Source organism: Ranitomeya variabilis, chromosome 6 (assembly GCF_051348905.1).
Source record: "Ranitomeya variabilis isolate aRanVar5 chromosome 6, aRanVar5.hap1, whole genome shotgun sequence".
NCBI classification, from domain to species: Eukaryota; Metazoa; Chordata; class Amphibia; order Anura; family Dendrobatidae; genus Ranitomeya; species Ranitomeya variabilis.
The window spans coordinates 508,429,982-508,457,979 of record NC_135237.1 but is presented as its reverse complement, the minus strand read 5'-3'; the positions used below and the strand labels follow the sequence as shown (position 1 = coordinate 508,457,979).

The 27,998-nt window shown below is 41.7% G+C and overlaps 1 protein-coding gene across 2 annotated transcripts in view; it reads left to right on the top strand.

The window, feature by feature from the left end:
* Window positions 1-27,998, top strand: part of FBXO43 (F-box protein 43) — a 55,815-nt gene that overhangs the window by 15,827 nt on the left and 11,990 nt on the right. For both annotated transcript variants that reach the window (XM_077270895.1, XM_077270894.1), the window contains exon 2: window positions 24,093-25,576. In XM_077270895.1, coding sequence (XP_077127010.1) covers window positions 24,093-25,576 — 1,484 coding nt within the window. The remainder of the gene's footprint in view (window positions 1-24,092; window positions 25,577-27,998) is intronic.

The following is a 27,998-nucleotide window of genomic DNA, read 5'->3' as shown; positions in this document are numbered from 1 at the left end:
GTCTCCAGCAGACCTCTTTGGTTGTCTTAGCCGGATTGCTATGAGTGCCGCCCGGTGGTTGGTGCTCATAGCAAGTGAGCATTTCTGCTACATACAGGTGATCTGATCGCCTGTATGTAGCATAGCCGATCAAAGTACTGCAGCTTTTTTTTTCACCATTTTATTAAAGAATCTATACATGTTTTGGTGTCTATGAACTCGTAATGACCTTGAGAATCATAATGGCAGATCAGTTTTAGCATTTGGTGAACATGGTTAAAAAAAAAAAAAAAAATTGTGGGATTGCATTTTTTTGCAATTTCACAGCACTTGGAACTTTTTTACCATTTTCGAGTACACAGCATGGTAAAACCAATGGTGGTGTTAAAAAGTACAACTTGTCCTGCAAAAAACAAGACCTCACATAGCCGTTTTGACAAAAAAATTATGCAAATTGTCTCTTCAGAGAGGAAGAGGACTAGAACTCTAGTGCCACCTATTGGAAGCAGCAATCCTAACAGTCAATGTCGACCCTTTAACGAGCCTTGTCACATGACTTAGGATAAGAGCCAAACCAGATCTCAATTTGCAGACACTGTTTCGGGGTACTGTCCCTCGTCAGTGCAAAGTGGAGATCTGGTTTGGCTGAGAGAGAGGTGTCTGACTGGGATTCAAGAAGTATCGTTTCTCTTTGCGGAGAGTGACTTGTTAAGCACGTCGAGATGAGACTTAAAGCCGCAGTGCTCCTCTGGGAAATACGCAAATTGTCTCTTCAGAGAGGAAGAGGACTAGAAATCTGGTGCCACCTATTGGAAGTAGCAATCCTAACAGTCTCCTTGTTAAATATGCTTATTTCGCACATTTATTTAATAAGGGCTCTTTACCAGATGCAATACTCTTAAAGAAAAATGTCATGATATTTTCATAACAAATGTAGTGGTTTATTGGATTGTCCACAGAAAAAAACACATTGCAGCAAAACATAAAATAGGTGACGTAGTTACAAAGAGATTGTCCATTTGAGATTCTGAATGGTAAATGGTGTCTGTCTTTGTCATGGAGTAGAAGTCATCAAGGCTACCAGCTGTTAATTTCTTCTGTGAGTCTGAAGTCTGTAGAGTGAAGGTGACAGCCCCCACCCTCCTAAAAGCCGTGGATTATATATGTCTCCTAGAACACGTGTTCTCGCTATATGGTGTTAACTTTACTCTGAGCTAAGTATACAGAAATAGCTATTGTAATGTCAGCGAGAGGCAGTGTTCAGTACAGAATTGAGAATAAGATTAATTATTAAATTGAATTATTTAACACTCCTCATCTCAACATGCTTAACATGTCACTCTCCACAAGGAGAAACGATACTTCTTGGATACCGGTCAGACGCATCTCTCTCAGCCAAACCAGATCTCCACTTTGCACTGACGAGGGGAAGTACCCCGGAACAGTGTTCTTCAAATTGAGATCTGGTTTGGCTCTTATCCTAAGTCATGAGACAAGGTTCGTTAAAGGGTCGACTGTTAGGATTGCTGCTTCCAATAAGTGGCACTAGAGTTCTAGTCCTCTTCCTTTCTGAAGAGACAATTTGCATATTTCCCAGAGGAGCATTGCGGCTTTTAAGTCTCCTTATCTCGACATGCTTAACATGTCACTCTCCGCAAGGAGAAACGATACTTCTTGGATCCCGGACAAAAAAATTAAAAAGTTTATGGCTCTGGGAAGAAGATGAGTAAAAAATGAAAATGCAAAAATACCTCTGGTCTTTAAGGGGTTACAGGGAATCTGTCACCAGGTTTTTGCTACCTAATCTGAGAGCAGCATAATGTAGGAAAATAGACCCTGATTCCAGCGATGTGTTACTTAGTTTACTGGGTGCAGCAGTTGTAATAGTTTTTAGATGTATATCTGCCTCATTTCCCTGATTCCATCATAGAAGGAAATTAGATTAGTCTGGCATGCCTTGTTTGCTACAAACCCAAGCTGGCTCTGGTTAATTACCGTATTCTTATCCAACTACTTGCATACATGCTGTTTAATAATTTGTTCAAATATCTCTCCTAGTATAGAAGCAAGGGCTCATTTCCACTTGCGAGAATAACGGACGAGTGCAATCCGACAAAAAAATCGGATTGCACTCGGACCAATGTTTTTCAATAGGTGACATCTCATTTGCGATTTATTTATTTTATTTTTTTTCTCAGCCGAAATCGGACTGAGAAAAAAATTCTCAGCATGCTGCGATTTGCTGCGAGTCTCGGACGAGACTCGCCAATGCAAGTCAATGGGAGCGAGAAAGAAAACGGACGGAATACGGACCATCCGTTTTCTGTTCGTTTTTTACAGATACCTTACCATTCTGTGGCATAGAACACTGTAAATGGTCCTGTAAATGATTTGTCAAAAAATAGTTGCAGAGAAAAAAAACAGATTGTATACGGATGTAAAACGGATGGTGCGATTAAAAATTGCATTGCACTCGCATGACAATCGCATACTTTGCATCCTATTTTTTCGGTCCAGATTATGGACCGTTTTTGTTTTCGCAAGTGGAAATGAGCCCTAAGGCTCACTGTCCTGTAATTTCCTGGCTCCGTCTTCTTTCCTATTTTTGAAGATGGGGACATTTGCCCTTCTCGAATCTTCTGGAACTCCTCCTGTTTTCCAGGATTTTTCAAAGATTCTGGCTAGTGGTTCTGCAATTTCTTCTGCCAACTCTCCGTACCCTAGAATATAGTTCACCTGAACCAGGAGATTTAAATTGGCTAAGTGTTCCCTCACCATCTCTGTTTTATGGATAGTGCGGATTATTTTATTTCCTTGATTTGCTTACACGGATGCAAAATAGGAATGTAAAAATTCAGATTGCTCAACCTCATTTTTGACCACTTTACCGCTTTCATCCTGTAAAAATCCTAAAGCATCTTTTGACTTTTCTTTTGCTTTGGACATACCCCCAAAATAAATATATATATATATATTTCTTTACTGCTTTTGGTCTCCCTTGCAAACCTTACTTCATTTCTGGCTTCAGCTCTTCTAACTCTTGCCTTGCATTCCTGGCAAATAGCATTATATTCTTCTTTAGATATGCCCCCTCTTTCCATTTGATGTATATTTCTATTTTCCTTTTTAGCAAGTGATTAAGTTCTGTGTTCATCCACCCTGGTCTCTGTAAATGCTTCCAATTCTTCCTTCTTTTTGGGTTGGTTACCGATTCTGCAGTGAGAATTTAATTTAGCAAAATCTTTCATCCTTCTTGACATTTCTTTCCTTTAGAACATCCAGCCATTGGACCTTTCCTACCATCTTTCTGAGTCCATTAAAATCTGCCTTTCTGAAGTCCAACCTTTAAAGTCTGACTCCTCGCTGGTCTTCTTCCTCTTGTAATCCAAAATTCGAGGATGGCTTGATCGACCTCCTAATTCCCAGCTACTAGTGATGAGCGGGTGTACTCGTTGCTCAGATTTTCCCAAGCACGCTCGGGTGGTCTCCGAGTATTTGTCTGCTCGGAGATTGTTTTCCTTAGCTCAGCTGGATGATTTGTGGCTACTAGACGGCTTGATTACATGTGGGGATTCCTTAGCAACCAGGCAACCCCCACATGTAGTCAGGCTGGCTAATAGCCGTAAATCATCCAGCTGCGGCAAGGAAAACTAAATACCGAGCAGTCATAACTACTCGGAGACCACCCGAGCAACGAGTATACTCGCTCACTACTACCAGCTACCTTTACTTTCTCAACCATTTTCTCCCTGTTGGAAAGAATTAGGTCAAATATTGCAGATCCTCTTGTTCTCTCTTCTACCTTTTGAAAGATAAAGTTGTCAGCAAGACCAGATAAGAATTTTCTGGACCCAGTACTTTTGCCTGAGAGAGATTCTCAACAAATATATATGGATAGTTAAAATCTCCCGTGGATTGCTTTAGTTCCTTTTTTTTTTTTTTTTTTTTTTTAAACAGAGACAACTGATGTAAAGAGTTCATCCATATCTTCAGTCTGTCTAGGTACCTATAGGAACAAAAAAGCCCTAAAAAATAACTTTTGTTGATATACAGTGCTTTTCCCACATATCATGCTTCAAACATAAAGATACCAAATGTAAATTTTTTGTGAAGAATCAACAAGTAGAACACAATTGTGGAGTTGACCGAAATGTAATGCTTATTTTAAATTTTTGTGGAAATTCAAAAACTGAAAAGTGGGGCGTGCCATATTATTCGGCCCCCTTAACTTAATACTTTGTTGCGCCACCTTTTGCTGCGATTACAGCTGCAAGTCGCTTGGGGTATGTCTCTATCAGTTTTGTACATCGAGAGACTGAAATTCTTTCCCATTCTTCCTTTACAAACCGCTCGAGCTCAGTGAGGTTTGATGGAGATCGTTTGTGAACAGCAGTTTTCAGCTCTTTCCACAGATTCTCGATTGGCTTGAGGTCTGGACTTTGACTTGGCCATTCTAAAACCTGGATACGTTTATTTGTGAACCATTCCATTGTAGATTTTGCTTTATGTTTGGGATCATTGTCTTGTTGAAAGACAAATCTCTGTCCCAGTCTCAGGTCTTTTGCAGACTCCAACAGGTTTTCTTCAAGAATGGTCCTGTATTTGGCTCCATCCATCTTCCCATCAATTTTAACGATCTTCCCTGTCCCTGCTGAAGAAAAGCAGGCCCAAACCATGATGCTGCCACCACCATGTTTGACAGTGGGGATGGTGTGTTCAGGGTGATGAGCTGTGTTGCCTTTACGCCAAACATATCCTTTGGCATTGTTGCCAAAAAGTTTGATTTTTGGTTTCATCTTACCTGAGTACCTTCTTCCACATGTTTGGTGTGTCTCCCAGGTGGCTTGTTGCAAACTTTAAACAACATTTTTTATGGATATCTTTGAGAAATGTCTTTCTTCTTGCCACTCTTCCATAAAGGCCAGATTTGTGCAGTGTACGACTGATTGTTGTCCTATGGACTGACTGTCCCACCTCAGCTGTAGATCTCTGCAGTTCATCCAGAGTGATCATGGGCCTCTTGGCTGCATCTCTGATCAGTCTTCTCCTTGTTAGAGTGAAGTTTTTTTGGGACGGCCGTGTCTTGGTAGATTTGCAGTGGTATGATACTCCTTCCATTTCAATATGATCACTTGCACAGTGCTCCTTGGGATGTTTAAAGTTCTGGAAATCATTTTGTATCCAAATGCGGCTTTAAACTTCTCCACAACAGTTTCACGGACCTGCCTGTTGTGTTCCTTGGTCTTCATGATGCTCTCTGTGCTTCAAACAGAACCCTGAGACTATCGCAGAGCAGGTGCATTTATACGAGACTTGATTACACACAGGTGGATTATATTTATCATCATTAGCCATGTAGGACAACATTGGATCATTTCAGAGATCCACAATGAACTTCTGGAGTGAGTTTGCTGCACTGAAAGTAAAGGGGCCGAATAATATTGCACGCCCCACTTTTCAGTTTTTGAATTTCCACAAAAATTTAAAATAAGCAATAAATTTCGGTCAACTTCACAATTGTGTTCCACTTGTTGTTGATTCTTCACCAATTATTTACATTTGGTTTCTTTGTTTGAAGCATGATATGTGGGAAAAGGTTGGAAAGTTCCAGGGAGCCGAATACTTTCACAAGACACTGTATATTAAGTCTAAAAAAAAAAAAAACATATGTAGGGGGTCCTAGTGAGATTACACTTATCTTAGCATTTTATATTGATAGGTGTTTGGCTTTTTGATTAGGGAATCCTGTAGAGCAGGGGTGGGCAACCTCAGGCCCCAGGGCCATTTACAGCCCTCGATGACCTTTATATCAGGCCCCGAGCAGATTCTCAGGGACCGTATTCTTGGGCAAAGAGCTGTATTTTGATTGCCACAAGCTCATTAATTTCTTCTTGCTCTGTTAGCACACACACACACACACACAAAATGTTCACTACTGAACACTGAAGGGCATGCAATGAAAGATCAAGCCCTGAAAATAGTGCCAGTCAGGATGTACTTTGTGGGAGGAGTTTGTACGGCCGGGTCATTCCATGTCAAGTGAACCAATGATTTTTACCACTATATTTTTAATTCTTTTGAGATTTTGTTATTTGGTAATAGTGTGTCAGAGAATGCAAAATGTGAAGAAAAAAAAAAATTCTAGATATTTTTTTTTTTTTTTTTTATTGATTTTCAAAGTTCGGAAAAAGTGCGAATTTCGGTGTTGCCTGCCTTTACATTTCTCCCCATAACTCAGGCTAGCAAAGAGAGAGAGAAACAAACACAAACACCATTCTACTCAGAACTGTACAGGCTTTCACCAGATATGTCACAAGAGTATCTTTAATATTTTACCTATGCGAACGCAAGAGCAAAACTTTAAAACGCATTTCCGAAAAAAACGTTTAATTTAAAAATTTGAAAAATTGCACATGTGCCTGTTATGCTCCTAGCCACTTCTGCACCAAACTACAAGTTGGGATCTTGATGGGATCATATTTTAAAAAATAAAACTATTACAGAGTCTGTTCAAAAATCTTGATTTCAGGTCTGTTCAGCCTGTGGTGTAGAAGTGTGGGGTCCATATTTACCAAATAATCCATGATTGTTAGATATTCCTGTATTATTTTATTATGTTCGAGCTTAGAAGCAGGAGAGAACAGAGGAGAAAGCTTTGTTAGGGCCCAACCTGAGATTGAACAGGGGTAGACGGTGAATGCAGAGCGGATGACAGGTCGGCAGCTCCAGCCTCCAGAGGCCGTATTCACACCAAATCTGAACACCCAGGCAACTCCTCAAATGGAGGGAGAAAAATACTCTTAACATCCAGTTCATGTATTGTACAAACCAGGACTACGAAGAGGAAGAGGAGAGTTTGTTATAACATAGGTTCTGCTTCCTGTAACCGATCACAGGGACTCAGCAATACCCATGTACATGTCATCCCATGTAGTGGAAATAAAGACAGTGATGTCCATGACGTGGTAGAAGGCGGCACAAGATCGGCCATGGATGACACAACTGGCTATGTGACCTGTGAATATAATTAGCGCTGACGGCTACTGGACTCTCCAAAGATTGTGAAAATGAAGAAGTAGAAGTGACTTTTCTGCACCTTCTGGTCCAGCACCGTCCTTTGTGTATCCAAGAAAACCAGACATTGTAAAAGTGAACAAAAAACAGATATAACTCAGGTGGAGCCGAGCACCATGACAGAGGCACATACTCTGACACAGAAGGAAACGGCCATTGCTAGTGAATGCTTATGGGCAAGATGACATTTCACCCACTAGAAGGGACACATTGATGATAGAAGGCCAGTGTAAAAACCTACTATTGTTTGATTAGTTCATATTTTATAGAAAGAGGATTTAACTACTGGACTATTCTTCTTAAACACTTCAGAAATGACATGTTTAGTGATATAGTAGAAAAAAAATTGTTCCATGTATAAATAGGTGGTAAAAATATTGGTTATTTTAATCTTGTTTTTAACATATAATTAGGATCAGACTGTATTTAGAAAATCACACTTGAGGATATGATCAAGTTTTTTCTTTTGGCTTGTTCAATGAATTCAGGTTGAAAATGCTGAGCAAGTTGTGTTATGATGATTAAGATGTATTTATTCTGGCACTTCGGTATTTGTTTTTTGCGTTTCTTTATTGTTACATATAAATGTTCAATGCAATAAGTTGTAATTTGAAAAGAAAAAGGGAAGAAACTCACACAAACATAAAATCAGATGATTCAAGGCTTAAAAAAAAATACAAATTTGATAGGTCCCAAGTTGAATCCCTGTACAAATATAAACAAGGACACAAGTAAAACACATGCATGTTTTCACAATTTTAAAACATACGTTTTTTTCAGAATTGCGCATCAAAATGTTTAATTTGATTTCACCAAAACAAAATATAAAAAAACAGTCTTGTGACATATCAAATGAAAGCCGGTACCGTTCTGAGAAAAATGATGCCTCTCCCACCTCTATATCTTAATTCTAGCCCGAGATATGATAAAAAATGTAAAGCCATACCAGGCCAAAATCTGCGCTTTTTTAAAACTTTAAAAATCTGTAAAAAATTAACTGATGAAGAAAAAAATTCTAAACTTTTAATTTGTAATTAACTAAAGTTGTACTTCATAAAAACAAAAAATAAAAATAATCTAAAGACGTCGGGTAAAAAAAAATATTCATATTTGGATCACTTGATATGGAATGACCCGGCCCCCGAAGGATGGTATAAATATCTAAATGGCCTTTAGTAGAAAAACGATTCCCCACCCCTGCTGTAGAGGGTCAATAAGGGTCAGTCGACGTGGAGCAGGGGTGCCATTTCGCTTGGGGTGCCATCCTCCGCTGTAAGGAAGTGACAACTATAAAGGGTAAGGCACTATCTATTCTCCCTAGTATATTTCATTGTGCTTGTCAATGTTTGGCGCTTAAACAATATTTTTTTCTTTTTTTTTTTGTTTGTTGACAGCACCGAGACCAGACACCCTGCTATCTATATATCTATATCTCAAAAATATAAATGGAACACTAAAATCCCACATCCTAGATATCACTGAATGAAATATTCCAGTTGTAGATCTTTATTCATTACATAGTGGAATGTGTTGAGAACAATAAAACCTAAAAATGATCAACGTAAGTCACAAATATCCTACGGAGGTCTGGAGTTGGAATGATGCCCAAAATCGAAAAAAGAGAGTTTTTTTCTTGAGCGGCCCTCCAAGGAAATCCCACACCATTACTGCCCCACTGCCAAACTGGTCATGCTGAAGGACGTTGCAGCAGCAGATCGCTCTCCACGGCGTCTCCAGACTCTGTGACGTCTGTCACATGTGCTCAGTGTGAACCTGCTTTCATCTGTGAAGAGCAGAGGGGGCCAGTGGTGAATTTGTCAATCCTGGTGTTCTGTGGCAAATGCCAAGCATCCTGCATGGTGTTGGGCTGTGAGCACAACCCCCATCTGTGGACGTTGGGCACTCAGACCATCCTCATGCATGGAGTCGGTTTCTAACTTTGTGCAGACACATGCACATTTGTGGCCTGGTGGAGGTCTTTTTGCAGGGCTCTGGCAGTGCTCTTCCGGTTCCTCCATGCACAAAGGCTGAGGTAGCGGTCCTGCTGCTGGGTTGTTGCCCAACTACGGCCCCCTCCATGTCTCCTGGTGTACTGGCCTGTCTCCTGGTGTACTGGCCTGTCCCCTGGCAGCGCCTCTGGACACTATGCTGACAGACACAGCAAGCCTTCTTGCCACAGCTCGCATTGATGTGCCATCCTGGATGAGCTGCACTACCTGAGCCACTTGTGTGGGTTGTAGAGTCCGTCTCATGCTACCACAAGTGTGAAAGCACAACCAACTTTCAAGTGGCCAAAACATCAGCCAGAAAGCATTGGTACTGAGATGTGGTCTGTGGTCCCCACCTGCAGAACCACTCCTTTATTGAGGGTGTCGTGATAATTGCCAATAATTTCCATCTGCTGTCTATTCCGTTTGCACAACAGCATGTGAAATTGATTGTCAAGCAGTGTTGCTTCCTAAGTGGACAGTTTGATTTCACAGAAGTTTGATTTATATTTTAAGTGTTCGCCTTATTTTTTTTTTGAGCACACACACACACACACACACACACACACACACACACACACACACACACACTCTCACACACACTCACACTCACACACTTAGGGCTTTTTTTTGTTCCTTTTGGGTTTTTTTGTTTGATAAAAGACCCTGTGAGATCATATTGGTTTTCTAGGTACCTATAGTAAACACCTACAATAGTGTCCTTTCTGTTCTCCCTGAATTCTTACCGAAACAGTTGCCTTGCTTTAGCTCCTGAATCCTCCCTCAGTCTGTACCCTTCCCGAACCCAAGGAAGAGTGAAGTAGTAGTGGACCGTAATACACCAACCAGACTAACAAGATAATGCGAACGGGCATAATGAAAAATACCAAATATACTCAGACAACAGCGGAATGCATTGGGGAGTGGAGGATGGGGTTATACCAAAGTAGGAGAATAATGGGAATTATCACACACTCAAAACCTAGCAACTGTCTTTGATAAATCTATCAAACGTCTTCTCCAATAATAATCACCAACAACCTCCAGCCATGCAGCAAAAGCTTGCTCTGACAATGAGTGCTAGACAGATCCCAGTTTATATAGGAGATGGGAGTGGCTAACAGTGCACAACTGGGAGCCTTAACACTCCAAGAGCTCCCACTGAGCAGATTAACCCCTGCACTGCCAAAAGAAACTTACAGTACACCATTTAATATGTGCTTCTAATCAGTGCAGGAGTAGGAGAAATCAGTCGCTGCCATCTTCTGGCTCCTCTCTGTTGCGGTAAGCTCGTGAAAGATTCCCTTCAAGTATAGAGAAGGCAGTGCTATTCCAGCCTTGCAGTCTCATAATCATAAAGTTATGGCATATCCTATATAGGCATACCCTTTCATGAGGTTTACTACTTTCTACCCAAATATCTACAATGCTGAAAACTATTGTCTTGATCTAAACAATCCTTAATTACCTTATTTTTAAAGAGGTTGTCCACTACTAATACAATTCCTTCTCAATCTGAATGTTTGTCCTAATAAAATAAAACCGCTTATGCTTGTATCCCATGCCAGCGTCTCTTCCAGCGGTGTCTGTACTCATTCTCCCGGGTTTTACATGATGTTATGTTGCATGAGCCCTTCCTTTCTTTTTTTCGGGGCATCTACGGGAGATCGAGTGCCAACGCTGCTAGAATGGCATCGGCACAAGAAGGAAGTGGTTTTTATTTTAACAGTGTCAAACATTCAGATTGAGAAGGGGTTGTACTAGTAGTGGACAACCTCGTTAACACTCCGTTGCATTTATTTTAACAATGTAACCCATAATGGAAGCAAAAACCAAGTTATCAGCTGTCCAATTTCTTTTCTATGACACTGACCGCTTTCAACGCATGCACATATACAGTGTTTTGATAAAGTTTTCATACTCCATGAACTTTTCCACTTTTTTTTTTTTTTGTTACACCCATATACACTCACCGGCCACTTTATTAGGTACACCATGCTAGTAACGGGTTGGACCCCTTTTGCCTTCAGAACTGCCTCAATTCTTCGTGGCATAGATTCAACAAGGTGCTGGAAGCATTCCTCAGAGATTTTGGTCCATATTGACATGATGGCATCACACAGTTGCCGCAGATTTGTCGGCTGCACATCCCAAAGATGCTCCATACAAGGCAGGATGGATCCATGCTTTCATGTTGCTTACGCCAAATTCTGACCCTACCATCCGAATGTCGCAGCAGAAATCGAGACTCATCAGACCAAGCAACGTTTTTCCAATCTTCTACTGTCCAATTTCGATGAGCTTGTACAAATTGTAGCCTCAGTTTCCTGTTCTTAGCTGAAAGGAGTGGTACCCGGTGTGGTCTTCTGCTGCTGTAGCCCATCTGCCTCAAAGTTCGACGCACTGTGCGTTCAGAGATGCTCTTAGGCCTACCTTGGTTGTAACGGGTGGCGATTTGAGTCACTGTTGCCTTTCTATCAGCTCGAACCAGTCTGCCCATTCTCCTCTGACCTCTGGCATCAACAAGGCATTTCCGCCCACAGAACTGCCGCTCACTGGATTTTTTTTCTTTTTCGGGCCATTCTCTGTAAACCCTAGAGATGGTTGTGCGTGAAAATCCCAGTAGATCAGCAGTTTCTGAAATACTCAGACCAGCCCTTCTGGCACCAACAACCATGCCACGTTCAAAGGCACTCAAATCACCTTTCTTCCCCATACTGATGCTCGGTTTGAACTGCAGGAGATTGTCTTGACCATGTCTACATGCCTAAATGCACTGAGTTGCCGCCATGTGATTGGCTGATTTAGAAATTAAGTGTTAACAAGAAGTTGGACAGGTGTACCTAATAAAGTGGCCAGTGAGTGTAAATGCACGTCACAATTTTCCGATTTATATTGAAATATTGAGAAAATCATGTATCATATAATTTTCTTTACACTTCTCAAATACTTGCTACCGTACTTTGTGTTAGTTTTTCCTGTAAAAAAAAAAAAAATATATATATATATATATATATATATATATATATATATATATATATATATATATATATTTTAAATCACCACTCCACGCTCCAGCTGTGGTTTTGTTTAGTTTTTTTATTGCATCGCTGGAGTGGTGCTTTAAATCTAAGTCCCCTGTCTCATACTCGTCTGTCTTCCCCTTTCTTTTCTAGTCCTCCTCCTACAAATAGAGACTTGCCGCAACGCATTGGAGGTCACTGTTCAATACAAGTCTATGGGAGCCTCGTTCTGGCTCTCATGGATTTGTATTGAGTGCTTGTGACATAGCTTCTGACTTCCGAACAGTCAGAAACTGCACTCACAATATGGCGTCGGTAAAAGGTGAAGACCACAGAGGGTGAGTATAAGAACAGGTGAAGGGAGCTTACATTTAAAACGCCACTCCAGCTCTGAAAAACAGAGTTGTGCTTTTAAGTTTAAAGGGTGTAACGTGGAAAAGTTCACAGGGTATGAATACTTTTTCAATGTACTGTACAGACAGCAGAACCCCCTATATCAACACATGCACTTAACTTTCATGTGACTGCCACCGTTATAATTGCTGTAGGTACTGTCCAATGTGTTACACCAATGATCTTAAGTCCATGGTAAGCAGATTTAGTATTTCTTGGCTCAGAAATAACAGATTAGACTTCCCATAGATTGCATGGAAAAAACACACAAATTTCTTATTTATTACATTTAAAAAAAAAAAAAAAAAAGACACCATCCTGTGGGCTGCCTTGCATATATCCGGCACGACTATTGTTTGGCACGTGTGTGTATCCTATGTTGACTGTTATAATGAGCACCATCAATTCCTACTTTAACTGTCTGGATGAAGAAAGTGAAAAGTTGCTTTCAATTGATTGAATTTATCCTCTAGTGCTGCCTCATTTGTTCTTTTGATTACTACACAAAAGGTGAGGGTATTGTCAAATTTGTAAAAAAAAAAATATACACAGAAAAGTTCTTTATACTGTACAACTTCATGGATGTATTTTCCCACAAACCTTTTTCACTTGTTGAAAGAAAAATCGCTGTGATTGAATGGAGCAGTGGTTGGGTATGCTTGCTGCTGTTCATTGTTTCTCTCAATTAGTTCAGACTGTCACAGAGCTTCCATTGAGGGTATGTTCCCACGGTCGGTCAGTAAGCGCTGTGGGTTGGATACTGCATACATCCGCATCATCTAAGGCCTCTTTCACACTTCCGTCTTTCAGCTCCAGTCACAATCCGTCGATTTTTGAGAATGCAGGACCCTGCAAAAAAATTTGCAGGATCCTGCATTTTCCCATAGACTTGTATTAGCGACGGATTGTGACGGATGGCCATCCGTTTCATCCGTCTTTCCATTACGTCCCTCAGGACAGCACTATGGAGGACGTCCTTCCTTGACCTATAGCGGGACAGGATCATAGAGAGGTTAAAAGGACCCTCCACCCTCCAGTGTTTTTTCCTGTCCCTACAGGGACGGACGTATGAGAGGTTGCTCCTAGAGCGAAGATAGGGGGAAGAGAATCCACAGGCTATCAAGTGGTCCGTGGCCGACACCTAACTGGGTAGAGGTCCCTCAGCTACCAGTGCTATACCAGATGGACTCAGAGTTTGGGGGTCTTAACCTTCCCTTTTCCTGGTCAGACGGACCGTGGCCGACTCTTCTTTGAGAGGTTCTTCAGCCAACAGTCAGCCTGTGCAATGGGCTTAGGGGGATTGTGCGGCAGGTCCAATCCTTTCCCCTGTCAAGTAGCCCAGGGTGGAAACTCCCCAGTGGGGAGTCCCTCAGCCCCAGAGACCAGTTGAGCGGATGGGCTCCTGGGTAGAGCCGCTTCCTCCCGGTGGGGGCTCTCGGCTCGGACGCCGACCGGCAAAACACCGCTACTCCCGAAAGTTGTGTGGTGGAGAAGTCCATTGTGCTTCCGGTGACGTCAGAAAGAGGCGCCGGCACATAGGATCGGCGTGCATTCTTTGATGGAACACGGAAGGGGGCACAGGCAGTAATGCAGCATTCCTAATGGGACGCCACTTCCTTCCACGGTAGGCTCTCGGCGTTACCAGCTCCCCCTGTCTTCTAGCAGGTATGGAGCCAGCACAGGTGAGTGCATGGTTTAATGTTGCATTGATGGCCTGGGCCTCTGGGCTGACTCTAGTCTCATGCCTTTGTGCCAAAGCTGTACCTGGAACCCATTTGCAGCTAGGCCTTGGACCTCTAGGCTATGGTAGGGCCATATGTCCAGGCTACATCTCATGACTGGACTTCAGTTAGTTGCAGGTCTTGTCTGCACAGAGCCTTATGATTGGGCTTCAGAGTGACTTTTTGGGAGCATGCTTTCCATTCTGGTTGAATAAGCAAGTGTTTCACTTTTCTTTGCAACCTAACTACTCCATCCAGAGGAGGACACAAGGTGTTAATTCAGCACATTGTCTCCATGAAGACTGCCCTCCAGCTGCTGCTCATTAATTAGCCCCTTCGGGTGGAGTCAGTCTGACAAATGAGATGTACTGTTCAGAGTGGAGATTTATCTGGAACTCTGATAGATGGCTCTTTTGCTTAAAAGTGTAAGTCATACTGCTTCTATGCATCATATTGAGTGCCTCCGTGCATAATACTGCATCATAGCGCCTCTATGCATTATATTGAGTGCCTCCGTGCATAATACTGCATCATAGTGCCTCTATGCATCATATGGAGTGCCTCCGTGCATAATACTGCATCATAGCGCCTCAATGCATTATATTGAGTGCCTCCGTGCATAATACTGCATCATAGTGCCTCTATGCATAATACTGCATCATAGTGCCTCTATGCATCATATTGAGAGCCTCCGTGCATAATATTGCATCATAGTGCCTCTATGCATTATATTGAGTGCCTCCGTGCATAATACTGCATCATACTGCTTATGCATCATATTGCGTGCCTCCGTGCATCATACTGCATCATAGTACCTCTATGTATCATATTGAGTGCCTTTGTGCATCATACTGCATCATAGTACCTCTATGCATCGTATTGAGTGCCTCTATGCATGATACTGCATCATAGTGCCTCTATGCATCATATTGAGGGCCTCTATGGCATCATACTATTTCATATTGCCTTTGTGCATCATATTGCTTCATAGTTCCTATATGCATCATAGCGCTTCATAAGTTGCTTCATGTATCATATTGCATTGTATTGCTTCATGGTTCCTATATGCATCATAGTGCTTCATTGTTCCTATATCATAGTGCTTCATATTGCCTTTGTGCATCATATTGCATCATGGTTCCTTTATGCATCGAGTGCTTCATATTGCCTTTCTGCATCTTATTGCATCATATTGCTTCATGGTTCCTATGTGCATCATAGTGCTCATATTGCCTTTATGCATCATATTGCTTCAAGGTTCATATATGCATCAGTGCTTCATATTGCCTTTGTGCATTATATTACAGCATATTGCTTCATAGCTCCTATATGCATCAGAGTGCTTAATTGTTCCTATATGCACCATAGCGCTTCATAGTTACTTCATGCATCATATTGCATCATACTGCTTCATTATTCCTATGTGCATCATATTGCATCATATTGAATCAGACTAATAGTGCCTTTGGACATCATATTGCATTATATTGCTTCATAGTTCCTATATGCATCATATTGCATCATAGGGTTTCGGTGCCCTTTGCCTCAGGGTGTATTATTAGTGTGTCGGGCTTGGTGCCTTTTTCGCCTCTGGCTGTGAGCCACTGGGTCAGACCTTCTGTCTGGTGCCTTGTTGTGTGGCCGCACATTGTATCATCGGCCTACCACTTCACATTTTTGTCTTGGGCCTCAACTCTGGATATGGAGTCCTTGTGTTTTGGACCCAGATCCAGCTTCTGCTACTTCATTCTTTACAACAGGGCTTAGTCAAGCAAACAGGCTTGAATTGGCTTAGTAAAATCTGCATTTCTTCTGTTTGGAACAGATCTCTCAGGTAGGTTCTACTTTGAGTGCTAAAGGCAAGTCTATTACATAATATTTTCTCTAGCCATGGAATATGGTTACTCCCACAATGGTAGTCTGGGTGTATAAAGATCCCTGAGAAGATTGCCTCTTGGGATATCTATGTGCGTAATATGCATATATGGACAAATAAGTTGACATACTTATAATATTTGGACTAACGACTCGTATAAATGCAGTTCCGAATAATTTCAAGTGTCTGAAGATTTTTACTAGCACCACCCCCACCACCTTCATCGATTCAGAGTCTGGACTCCCTGTGTCTAACATCAGTAAAACAGGAGTGATGATCCACGTTTCTCTTTCAGCGCTTCTAATGAGAAGCCCGACATTGGTAATGGCAGGAGATATTACCTGCCGGATGGTGTATTCCTTAGTTTCAATAATATCCAACCCTTACTTGGGGTTAGACATCTAAGGATTTGGAATAGACGTGATCTCCTGGATGAGTAATGTGCGTACATCCCAATGCTCTGCCATTATCCATGTACTAACTGTTATTGGTTTGATATTCCCGCAGTCCAGGACCTCTGTCCTGCAGGTCTCCTTATAATATGGTAAGCTGGTCTGTAACCAAGACTTAACCTGAGCCCAGAAGGACCAACGAAGGAACAATCCTGGGTTATAAGCACATGCAGCTTATTATTGGTCGGTACAGTCCTCATTGTGTGGTGGCTGTGACTTTCACCATATTTTGCTGGGCAATAAGGTTCTCTAACCCTATTCTGGGGCTGCGATGTCTATAAGTATCTATCACGATAAATAACTTGCTGTGGTTCATTATTGGTATTGGAGTACAATGGGTGTATCACACTCTCTGCTTCTGATGCTTATTACATTTACCACATTCATACTGAAATTGGCCATTATAGATGTATACCAGGCACTCACTACGGTGATTTTCTTTGCGGATCTCTTTAGATATCTTTTTTTTTTCTGATCTTTCAGATCCTTTATATATTTAGTCTGGTTTTTGCCTGGGACTTTGATTCCTGGGCTTCTGTACCCACCCTGGGAGAGTTGCTTTGGTATTCTCCATGGTGCTGTCCTGAGGGACGTAATAGGAAAAAGGGAAATTAGACTTACTGGTAATTCCATTTCCAGGTAGTCCCTCAGGACAGCACCCATAGTTCCCTCCCTTATGTTTCTGTTTTTAGGATTGTTCGGGATTAATCTACCGGCAGATCGTTCGTCCTTTGGGTCACCATGGCTCGAAATTAAGATGAAGCAGTTTAATGATTATTACAGACATGTTTGTAAGGGCACGTTTAGACCATTTATTTCCATCCTTTGGTGGTACTTTGAAAGAACACTGGAGGGTGGAGGTGGGAGGGTCCTTTTAACCTCTCTATGATACTGTCCCGCTATGGGTCAAGGAAGGACGTCCTCCATGGTGCTGTCCTGAGGGACTACCTGGAAATGGAATTACCGGTAAGTCTAATTTCCCTTTTTCACTGGATCCTGCATAAAACAAAAAAACGGTCCGTAGGGCAGAGAAAACGTTCAGAGGAACGTTTTTTTCTGCACGTCGGAAAATCGGTCAGCGACACATCCTGCACTACCCGTCACTGGCTACAATAGTAATAATGATGATGATTTTATTTATATAGCGCCAACATATTCCGCAGCGCTTTACAACTTCTAGAGGGGACTTGTACAGACAATAGACCTTACAGCATAACAGAAATCAGAGTTCAAAACAGATACCAGGAGGAATGAGGGCCCTGCTCGCAAGCTTACAAACTGAGGCCTAGTAGCCTATGGGCGTAGGATGCGTCGCTGCCTGTGGAAAGCAGGAATCCAGCGACGGGTCCCGTCTTTTCAAAGGGCATGCATGGAAGAATTTCCCGTCAGGGAAATTCTCTCTCGTTCGCTCTTTCTCTTTTTACTATTGATGCTGCCTATGCAGCATCAATAGTAACAAGATAGAATGTGAAAAATAATAATAAAAAAAAAAAATCGCAATATCCTCACCTACCGGCGTTCACACGCAGCGATGCTTCCGGCAGCTAGCGTTCATAGTAATATATTGCGAAATCTCGCGAGAAGTCGCGGTCTCGTGAGGTTTCGCAATGTAGTACTAGGAAAGCTAGCTGCCGGGAGCATCACTGCGTGGGAACGCCGGTAGGTGAGAATGCTGCGATTTTTATTTATTTATTTATTATTATTTTTTTAAACCTGGTTTGTGTTGTGTATGCGTTTTCGCAGCGGAAAACCGCTGCGAAAACACATAGACAACAGGTGCACACAGCCTCGACGGGTCCATCAGAAAGACGGGCCCAGTGCACACGTTTTCCACAATCTGCACAGGATCCGTCATTTCAACGTCTTGACGGATCCTGTGCAGATTTGGAAGACGGAAGTGTGAAAGTAGCCTAACCCGTAGCATCCAGATGTTGCAGCATAGTGGATGGGACTTCAAGAAATCCCATGCCCACTATACGTGCACCAACGCCTCCATGTTACCTGTGGAGACAGACATGTGGCGCGTCTCTTCAGACCACAGTATGCCAATTTATGTAGCTGAAACGCTCAGTCTCTGCTGCGTAAATTACCCATACATTTTTTATTAGATGCGGTAAAACCACATTATCTTCCTAGTCACATGTGTATTAAGTGCGGGACCGCAGCTTACTACGCATGTGTACTAATTTAAATAATGGTGAATCTTGTTTTAGCCAGAAGTACACGTACACTGCAATTCTCGCGATCAGCTGATCGTGAGAACTGCAGTGCACGTGACTGCTGAGAGCGGGGTTATCTCTGGTCATCAGCTTCAAGCTCAGCTGTGTTCTGGATGGTGGCATAATACCACCGTTCACCCAAAGGCATCCAGATGTAGCAGAGCTGGACTCTTCATGGGACAGTATGTATATCTTCTCGGCGGACAGGTAAGGAGTATTGTTGCTTTTTTATTTTCATTCCCAGGAGACAAGGGCATCGGTGGAATAGGCGATGCAGTAAGTATGGTTTAACTAAGATCTATTAAAGGAGGCTGTGTCATTATTTCAATTAAAATACTTTATTCTGGGTGTCTGTGTTTACCATATAACTATATGGTTAATAATGGATAGGTGTCTTATAGATGCCTCTCCATTAGTAATCTGTGGGCTTGATGTCACCTGACAATACAAAGGTGACACGAACCCCACTTGCCACCGCTACAGGGCAAGTGGGAATAGCCAGGTAAAGTTCCACAATTGGCACGTCTATGGATGTGCCAATTATGGGGCGGCTGTGGTTTTTTTTTTTTTAGGCTGCTGAGGGCCAAAATCCATGGGCCTCGCCAGCCTGAGAATACCACACCGCATCTGTCTGCTTTTTTCCTTGTTTGGTTAACAAAAATAGGTGGACCCCACACTATTTTATTTATTTTTTAGGGGATCCCATTATTTTTGCTAACCACCCAAGGTAAGCAGACCGCTGCGGCCTGGTATTATCACGCTGGTAAGGTTCATGGATATTGGATCCTTACCAGCCTGAAATACCAGTCCCGGTAGTCTGCTTTACTCTGGCTGGTTAATAAATATAGGGGGACCCCACTATATATAGATAGATATATAATTTTTTTTTATTATTTGTTAAAAGCGGGGAGGACATTTACATTAAACTGACCTCTCTGTGCTTCCCTCCACTTCCTGTCATGTACATCTGGCTGTTTCACAAGATTTACCATTATTTAAATTAGTATATGTAGTAAGCTGCGTTCTCGCACTTAATACGCATGTGATTAGGAAGATTATGCAGTTTGACCACATCTAATGAAAGTCTATGGGTAATTTACACAGCGGAGACTGAGCATCTGCTACGTTAGCATGCTGCGGTCTGGAAAGACGTGCTGCATGTCCGTCGCCACAGGGTGTCGGTGCACGCATAGTGGGCATGGGATTTCTTGAAATTCCTTCCACTATGCTGTAACATCTTGACGCTGCAGATGTACGCAGAGTTCAACCCGCAGCATTTACCGGCGGTGTGCACATACCCCACTATATCTACAGACGGGAAATCACTTTTTCTTCTTTTTTCCCCTCCCAGAAGCCAACTTTCAATTAGCTTTATTTCAAGTGATAAAAAAACACATGTAAAAATGAAGGTGACCTGCCAGTGTCCTCAAATGCAGATTTCACCTGCGTCAAATCCTGAACAAACACTAAGGCCATGTGCACACATTGCGGATTTTACCGCGGATCCGCAGCGTTTTTGATGCTGTGGATCTTCAGCAGTTTCCCATGCAGTTTACAGTACCATGTAAACCTATGGAAAACTCAATCCGCTGTGCACATGCTGCGGAAAAAAGCACGCGGAAACGCAGCGTTTTTTCCACAGCATGTCAATTCTTTGTGCGGATCTGCAGCGTTTCTGCACCCATAGACTTGCATTGAGTCGGGCACATCCGCAGCAAAACCGCAGATGCAAAAAAAAATCTGCGGTTTAGCTGCTGGTGAAATGCTGCAGATCGGTAGGAGGGAATTGTGTGGGCGGTGACTGTGTGCGTGTATGGGTCTGCGGGCTGTCTTTGGGGGTGTGTGTGCGTGCGTGCAGGCATCGTCTGATGGGACTATAAGTCCCATTGGGCTATGCCTGCTACAGTGACAGTGATTGACACATTAGCCAATGATGGGACAGTAGTAGTCCCATCATCAGGCTGTGTTGAATGTAAGAAAAAAAAAAAAAAACACATGCAACATATGACAAGTACATACAACACACAACATATGACATACAGAACATACAACAGTACATACAACGTACATACAACATATGACATACAGTATATATAGCATACAACAGTACATACAGAACTTGCAACAGTACATATACTGTATACAGTACATACAACATACATACAATATATACATACAACATACATATAGACATACAGTACATACATATAGCTACAGTACATACAACATAGAGTACATATTCACCATCACCTTGATCCCCGAAGCCATTGTCACTTGTAAAAAAAATATTAAAATTATAAACAAGCCGTGTACTCCCTGATCTGCAGAAATCCAAATAATACGAGTGTCCCAAGACGATCTCCCGTGGAGAGCAGTCTCATCAGCTGATGCAACCGCTCTCCAGGGGCTCCAGGAATACAATGACTGAAGGTATCCTTCCGCAATGTATTCCCCCGCCGCTGTGAGAAATAGTCCCTATTCTCACTTGTGGCACTGCTGTGTGGGGAAAATTCCCACGCAGCTTTGCCATAAAGTGAGACCCTGAACTCCGGTAACCTCTTCAGTGATGCACTGCAGGAGACATTGTCTCCTGTCAGTTTGTCACTGGAGGTCCTATAGAACAGTGACATCACCTGATGTCACTGTTCTATAGGGGAGATCGTCGTGGGACACTCGTTATTAATTGGACTACGGCGGAAAGTGAGTATACGGTTGGTTTACTTTTAATTTTTTGCAGGCGATCGAGTATGGTGAAATTAAGAATATTAAAATACTTTTTTCTGGCTGTGTCTTTTGTTTAACTCTTTCACTACTATAGGATTAATAATAGATAGGTGTCTTATTGACGCCTCTCCATTATTAACCGGGCTTAATGTCACCTTGCTAATGTAACTGTAAGGTGACATTAACTCCTTATTATCCCATATCCCACCGCTACAGGGGAGTGGGAAGAGAGGGGCTAAGTGCCGGAATTGGCGCATCTTACAGATATCCATGACCCCTCTCTAGGCTATGAATATCAGCCCGCAGCTGTCTGCGTAGCCTTTCTGGCTATAAAATATAGGGGGACCCCACGTCATTTTTTTTTTTTTTTTTTGGGGGGGGGGGTCCCCTTATTTTAATAGCCAGTATAGGCTACACAGACAGCTGCGGGCTGATATTCATAGCCTGGGAAGGGGCCATGGGTATTACCCCATTCCCAGGCTACAAATGTTGGCCTTCCCCCCTCTGGCACAGAAAAGTGCGAGGGAGCCCACGCCATTTTTTTTTTCCTTGTTTAATTAAAAAAAAAAAAAAATGTTCATTAATCAGCATCGGCCTTGCTATTATATATCTATGGATAAATCTATACATCTATAGATGGATATCTATGGATATATCTATAGTTATAACTATGGCTATATCTTTCTATAGATATATTTATAGATAGATATATCTATAGATTAAGTATCTGGCTACTTTCACACATCAGGTTTTTGCCGTCAGGCATAATCCGGCGAGTTTTGGAAAAAAAACGGATTCGTTTTTTTTCCGCTGGATCAGTTTTTTTCTCAGAGTTGTATTAGCGCTGGATTGCGCCTGATGGCCACACGTTTCATCCGTTTTTTGCCAGATCCGTCAAAAAAGCTGTTTCTGGCGGAAGGAGAAAACGTAGAGAGGAAGGTTTTGTGTTTTTTTTCGTTTTTTTCTGTGTGGCGAAAAAAAGCCCAGTGACTGATCCGGCGAAAAACGTATGAAACGGAGATGTGAAATGATGAATCCGGCCTCCGAATCTGGTTTTTCATGCATTTTTCCATTCAAATCATGCACATTTTCCATTTTCTCTCACAAAAAAAACAAAAAAAAAACGGATCAGTTGCATCAGTTTTTCAATATTTGCAACAGATCCCGTTTTTTCAAAAATTCGCCGGATCCTGCCTTATGGAAAAAACTGTGTGAAAGTAGCCTAACTATCCATATATCTATCTACATCTATCCATAGATTTACCTATCCATGCATATATCTATAGGTAGATACATAGATCTGTGTGTGTGTGTGTGTGTGTGTGTGTGTGTGTGTGTGTGTGTGTGTGTGTGTGTGTGATGGAGTGTGAGTTGGACAAATGTAAAAAAGGAGGTTGGACAAGAAATTACGTCACAATTTTTTATTTTTTTTTTTGCTCCATAATACATTATTTATTTAGCTTTCAAAAACGCACATGCGTTTTCTGCCAAGAGCTGCGGATTTAGTGCAGAAAAATCTGCATGCAAATCTGCAACGTGTGCACATACCCTAAGCCATTCCTGATCATCTGCACATACCCTGAGGTGTCAGAATCACCGAGCCCAATACATTGGATGGGTGAAATTTAGCTTGTGGAGACTCGCATCTCAAGATAAATAGACATGCTTGAGGTCTGGAAAGAAGCGCCACATGTCTGTCTCTGCAGGGAAGCCGCGGGTGCTGATGCACGCATAGTGGGCATAGGATTTCTTGAAATACCATCCACTATGCTGTAACATCTGAACACTGTGGATGTGCGCAGCGTCCTATCTGCAGCGTTTACTGACCGTGGGAACATACTCTGAATCCGATAGTTTATCTGAGCTAGTGCTCAGACACTCCTACTTTCACTTGTAGGACACTGATCCCTGTTCTCCTAAAATATGGGGATTTCAACTACGTTGCCCTGAGCACTGACTATTATCACCAATCTGGCACATTTGTGGATCCTTATTATCAAATATCTTCCAAACAATATGGAAAATAAATTATCAATCAATTGATTCATGGGGCAGATTTGAAATCCACAGCATGTCACTTTGTTGCACTTTTTTTTTTTTTTTACTTTTTGCACATGTAATACAGAATATCTTGTAAAAAGTGATACACTTGGCCAGAAGTAGGACTAAAAAAAAAAGAATTTTGTCCCATTGTTTATAAATCCATTTGCTAGAAAGTTGCATAACTTTTTAATATACACTGAGCTTTATATGAAGAAAAATAAATCTAAAGCTACTGAGAAACAAAAAAAAGGCATGGCAAAAACAGTTTACATGTAAGTATATGTTCCATTGTAATTCCGGATACTTCCCTAATGAAGAATATGAATGGAAACTTTCAGTGGATAAAAAGTCTGAATGAGTGGTGTCCGTTATTCTGCCATTATTCCTCCTGCTGGGATAGTTAGCCAACCTGCTGGGATATTTAGCCAATTTTCTTAGGCAGAACTTCCATTCAGAGGTTTCTGTGCAGCGGTGCTGCTTGTACTTGAGCAATACAAGTAAGCACATACTTTATTAGGTCGATTGAAATTTTTACTATTTTCTTTTCTGTACTTGACATATTTTACAACAAATGTAATATTGGTCAAACCTGTTTTACAGGCTTACAGAAGAAAGAAATCAGAAATGGCATACAAAAGATCTGTTTTGGACAGTCCTGCTGTGAATCAAGCAAGTTATGTAGCAGGTTCAAAGAAGCATGTTGACTACAGAAACCGCCTCATGTATTTATCTCAAGATAGTGGATACAATGAATCTCTTAAGGTATTCAGCTCGGACTCTGGAGAAAGGAGCAGTGATTCATTAGTTAGTGGAACTCCATCACAAGACTTGGAAAACTCTGAAAATGTAGATCCTACTTTGGAATGCTCTCCAATACGTAAAATCTTTCTGGAGCCTAGAGCACGCTCAAAGTACAGTAGTCAGGCTACAGATATATATGAAACGCCAAGAGCTGCTAAAAAAGACTTCTCATTGAGACGCAGACTCCTTCTTTCTAAGGCGACATCTGGTGGAAATTTGGATTTTGAAGCTTCAGACAGTTCGGCTGAAATGTTGGAAAAAGAGACAAAATTTCAAAGAGTTCCTAGTTTTGAGGCAGGCCTTTCCAATAACATCTCCCCAAGAGATGTAGCCTACAAACCAATAGCAACAAGCACATTAAAAACGGAAAGTGATTCTAGCATGTCATGTAAAAAGTGGAGACTGTCTTTTGCCCAGCAGAGGAGTTCTACCGTAGATGAATGTAAAGGAGACGCTCTTCCTTTTCCAGAGGTTGAAAACCTGTCTCCAGTTCATCACCCCACAGAATCACCTAACGACAGCATTCTGAGCAGTGATGAAGGAAACATTACAGAATTGCATGTCACACCTTCACGCATCTTAATTTCAGATGCCAAAGAAGCATTTCAGACTCCCATTAGTAACCTTGCTGCAAGTTTTCAATTTAATTTATGTACCCCAACTTGCACGCCAGTAACGGATCTAGAAAATTCGATAACGGAGGACAGCGCTTTTCATTCGCTTAGCCTGGACAAGTCGCAAGACTCTATAAGTGATCATGAAGGCTCTTTTCAGGAGCTTATTCAGAAGCAAAAAGAAGGCCCTAAATCCACTCATAGTAAAATTCGTCTGCGGAAACTAGATCGATGCAGGAGATTATCAACCCTGCGTGAACGAGGCTCTCAGTCAGATGTCGAGGAAGAAATTAAGGAAACTCAGATATTGAGTTCATTGTACAAATCAAAAGTGTCAAGGAACTCTGTAACCGAGGAAAGTGAATTCAGTTTTGACGAGAGCGCAAACAGTTCTCTCCTAAAGGTTGATGATTTAACAGGCACCCCTGCCTTGCGGGTAGTTCGTGATATGCTAGTAAGAAGCACCCGGAAAAGGGCTCAACAGGCCACCGTACAGGAACTTTTGGGCAGTCTGGATTATTCAGATGGATCTGAAGATGAACTGACAAGACTCATTGGCCGGAAAATGGGTTTGGAAGCAATAGATATTTTATCAGAGTTGAAATACAGAAATTTGAAGCATATAATAGCATTTATATTTAAAGTTTTGAACGTGGAGAGTATTTGCAGGTAAATGGGGAGGGAAGGGGGTTTATTTTTAAAATCCTGCATGCAATTGGTACTAAAGTAATTTTATCTAAGTTCTTAAAAAAATGGGCCCCCATTTAGTGCAAAATTCCTTGTATCTCTAGTCACGGTGAAGGGTTGAGCGGAGAAATCCTTTGCAAGGACTGAAGACCTGATTCATCATGAACACTTGATGACGCCACATTCGTTTTTTGCACACTTTACCAATATACAAGAGTATTTTCTTAAATTGAATACTATGTGAGTGAGGCCTCACAGGAGCGAGAAGAGGCGCTTGGACTTGGCCTGCTGGTAGTGCAGATTTGCCTTGCAGACTGATGGCCTTACTGTGAGTTCAACAACTCCTCATTAGTATTGAGAGCTGAGCTCCGCAAACTAGCAGTTCAGCTAGCCCTCTCCCTCTTGCTGCAATCTCACCCTCAAAGCATCCACAATGCACTTGATATATGGCTTCCACCAGTGAACTCGGACCAACTAGGACCCAAGCTGCTGAGGGAAGAGCAAGTAGATCTGTGCACATCACTATTGCATTTTTTTTTTTCTGCTCCGTTTTGTGACAAAACCTGAAGAATTTCCTAGTACCAGTAAAGTAAATGAGATCAATGAAGTCTCATACACACATTGCTTAGCTTTTCTGAGCAGATTTGAAGCAGATTTAAATCTGCAGCATGTTGATTTTCAGTGATTTTGCTGAAGATGGCACACATATTAATGAATGGGAAAATGCTTCAACAGCGCGTGTATTTTATGCTGTTTTGTTTTTCTACTAATACATCAGTATTTGCAGCAAATATTTCTGCTGCGAATAATGAATATATGCACATAACCTTAAACAGCCCTGTGTAGCCCATGGGTGGACTTCCATACTCTTGGTACGGGGCTATTCCATACCCTGGAAGAGAAACCGGTAAGGAAATGGGCAGGACCCAGGATAATGACAGGTAGAAGAATAAGTCTGGAGCACTTTCGTAGACCCCTTTCATCACCTTGGTATTTTCCATTTTTGTGCATTAGGTTTTTGCTCCCCTTCTTCTCAGGGCCATAACCTCTTCTTTTTTTTTTTTTTTTTTTTTTAATTTTTCCATCAATATGGCTGTTGGAAGGTTGGTTTTTGCGGTATGAGTTGTTCTTTTGAATGACCCCATTGATTTTACCATATTGTGTAATGGCACTGGGAGAAAAAAAATCCAAGTGCGGTGAAATTGCAAAATAAAAGCAATTGTTGTTTGGGGTTTTATTAACCATGTTCACCAAATGCTAAAACTAACCTGCAACTATGATTCTCCACAGGGCTGCCACTGGGAATTTTGGGGCCTCATGCTGACAAAATTTTTGGGGCCCCCTTGAAACGCCACCCAGGCTCCACCACAGCCCCGCCTCCACCCCTTGAAATGTCCAGTCCCATCGCTCTCTTGGAAAAACTCCACTTCTAACCAATCAAACATTAACCGTTCCCATCACTAGATCACACAGTGCCTCGCAAAAGTATTTGGCTCCCTGGAACTTTTCAACCTTTTCCCACATATCGTGCTTCAAACATAAATATATCAAATGTAATTTTTTGGTGGTGAAGAATCAACAAGTGGAACACAATTGTGAAGTGGAATGAAATTTATGTGTTATTTTAAATTTTAGTTTTCATCGCCGCAGCTGAAGGATTTACATCTGTTAGCCATCATAAGTACATGTGGGGGTTGCCTGGTTGCTAGGGAATCCCCACATGTAATCAAGCTGGCTAAAAGATGTAAATCATTCAGCTGAGGTGAGGAAAACTAAATCTCCAAGCACTAAAAATTACTCGGAGGACACCCAAGCGTGCTCGGGAAATCTTGAGTAACGAGTATATTCGCTCATCACTAATTACCACCACATAGTGACTGAATACTACAATACTGATCATTAATAAAAAAACAAATACAATACTAATATCACCTTAAGTGGCATTATACACAGTAGAGCTGTAATTAGTACGCAATGTCTGTGTACAGGTAATACAGTGATCACCGGTGACCTCATACACTGGAGCTCTGTATACAGTATAAGTGTACAGGTAATACAGTGATCACCAGTGACAATATACAAAGGAGCTCTGTATATAGTGTCAGTGTACGGATAATACAGTGATCACTAATGACCATATACACAGGAGCTCTGTATATAGTACATAGTGTCAGTGTACAGGTAACACACTGACTCACCAGTGATGTCTCTAGGTGAAGTGCTTCATCTTCGCTTTTCATTTCATCCAGCACGGACCGCCATCACTTCTTCCAGCCAGGACTTGTCTCCACTTGCAGAACACATTACTTATTTTTTTCTCAACTTCTACACTGCAACAGATGAAGAAAAAAGGGCAACATAGTGTCGCTCTGCACAGTAACAGGAACCCCCCCCCCCCCCATTT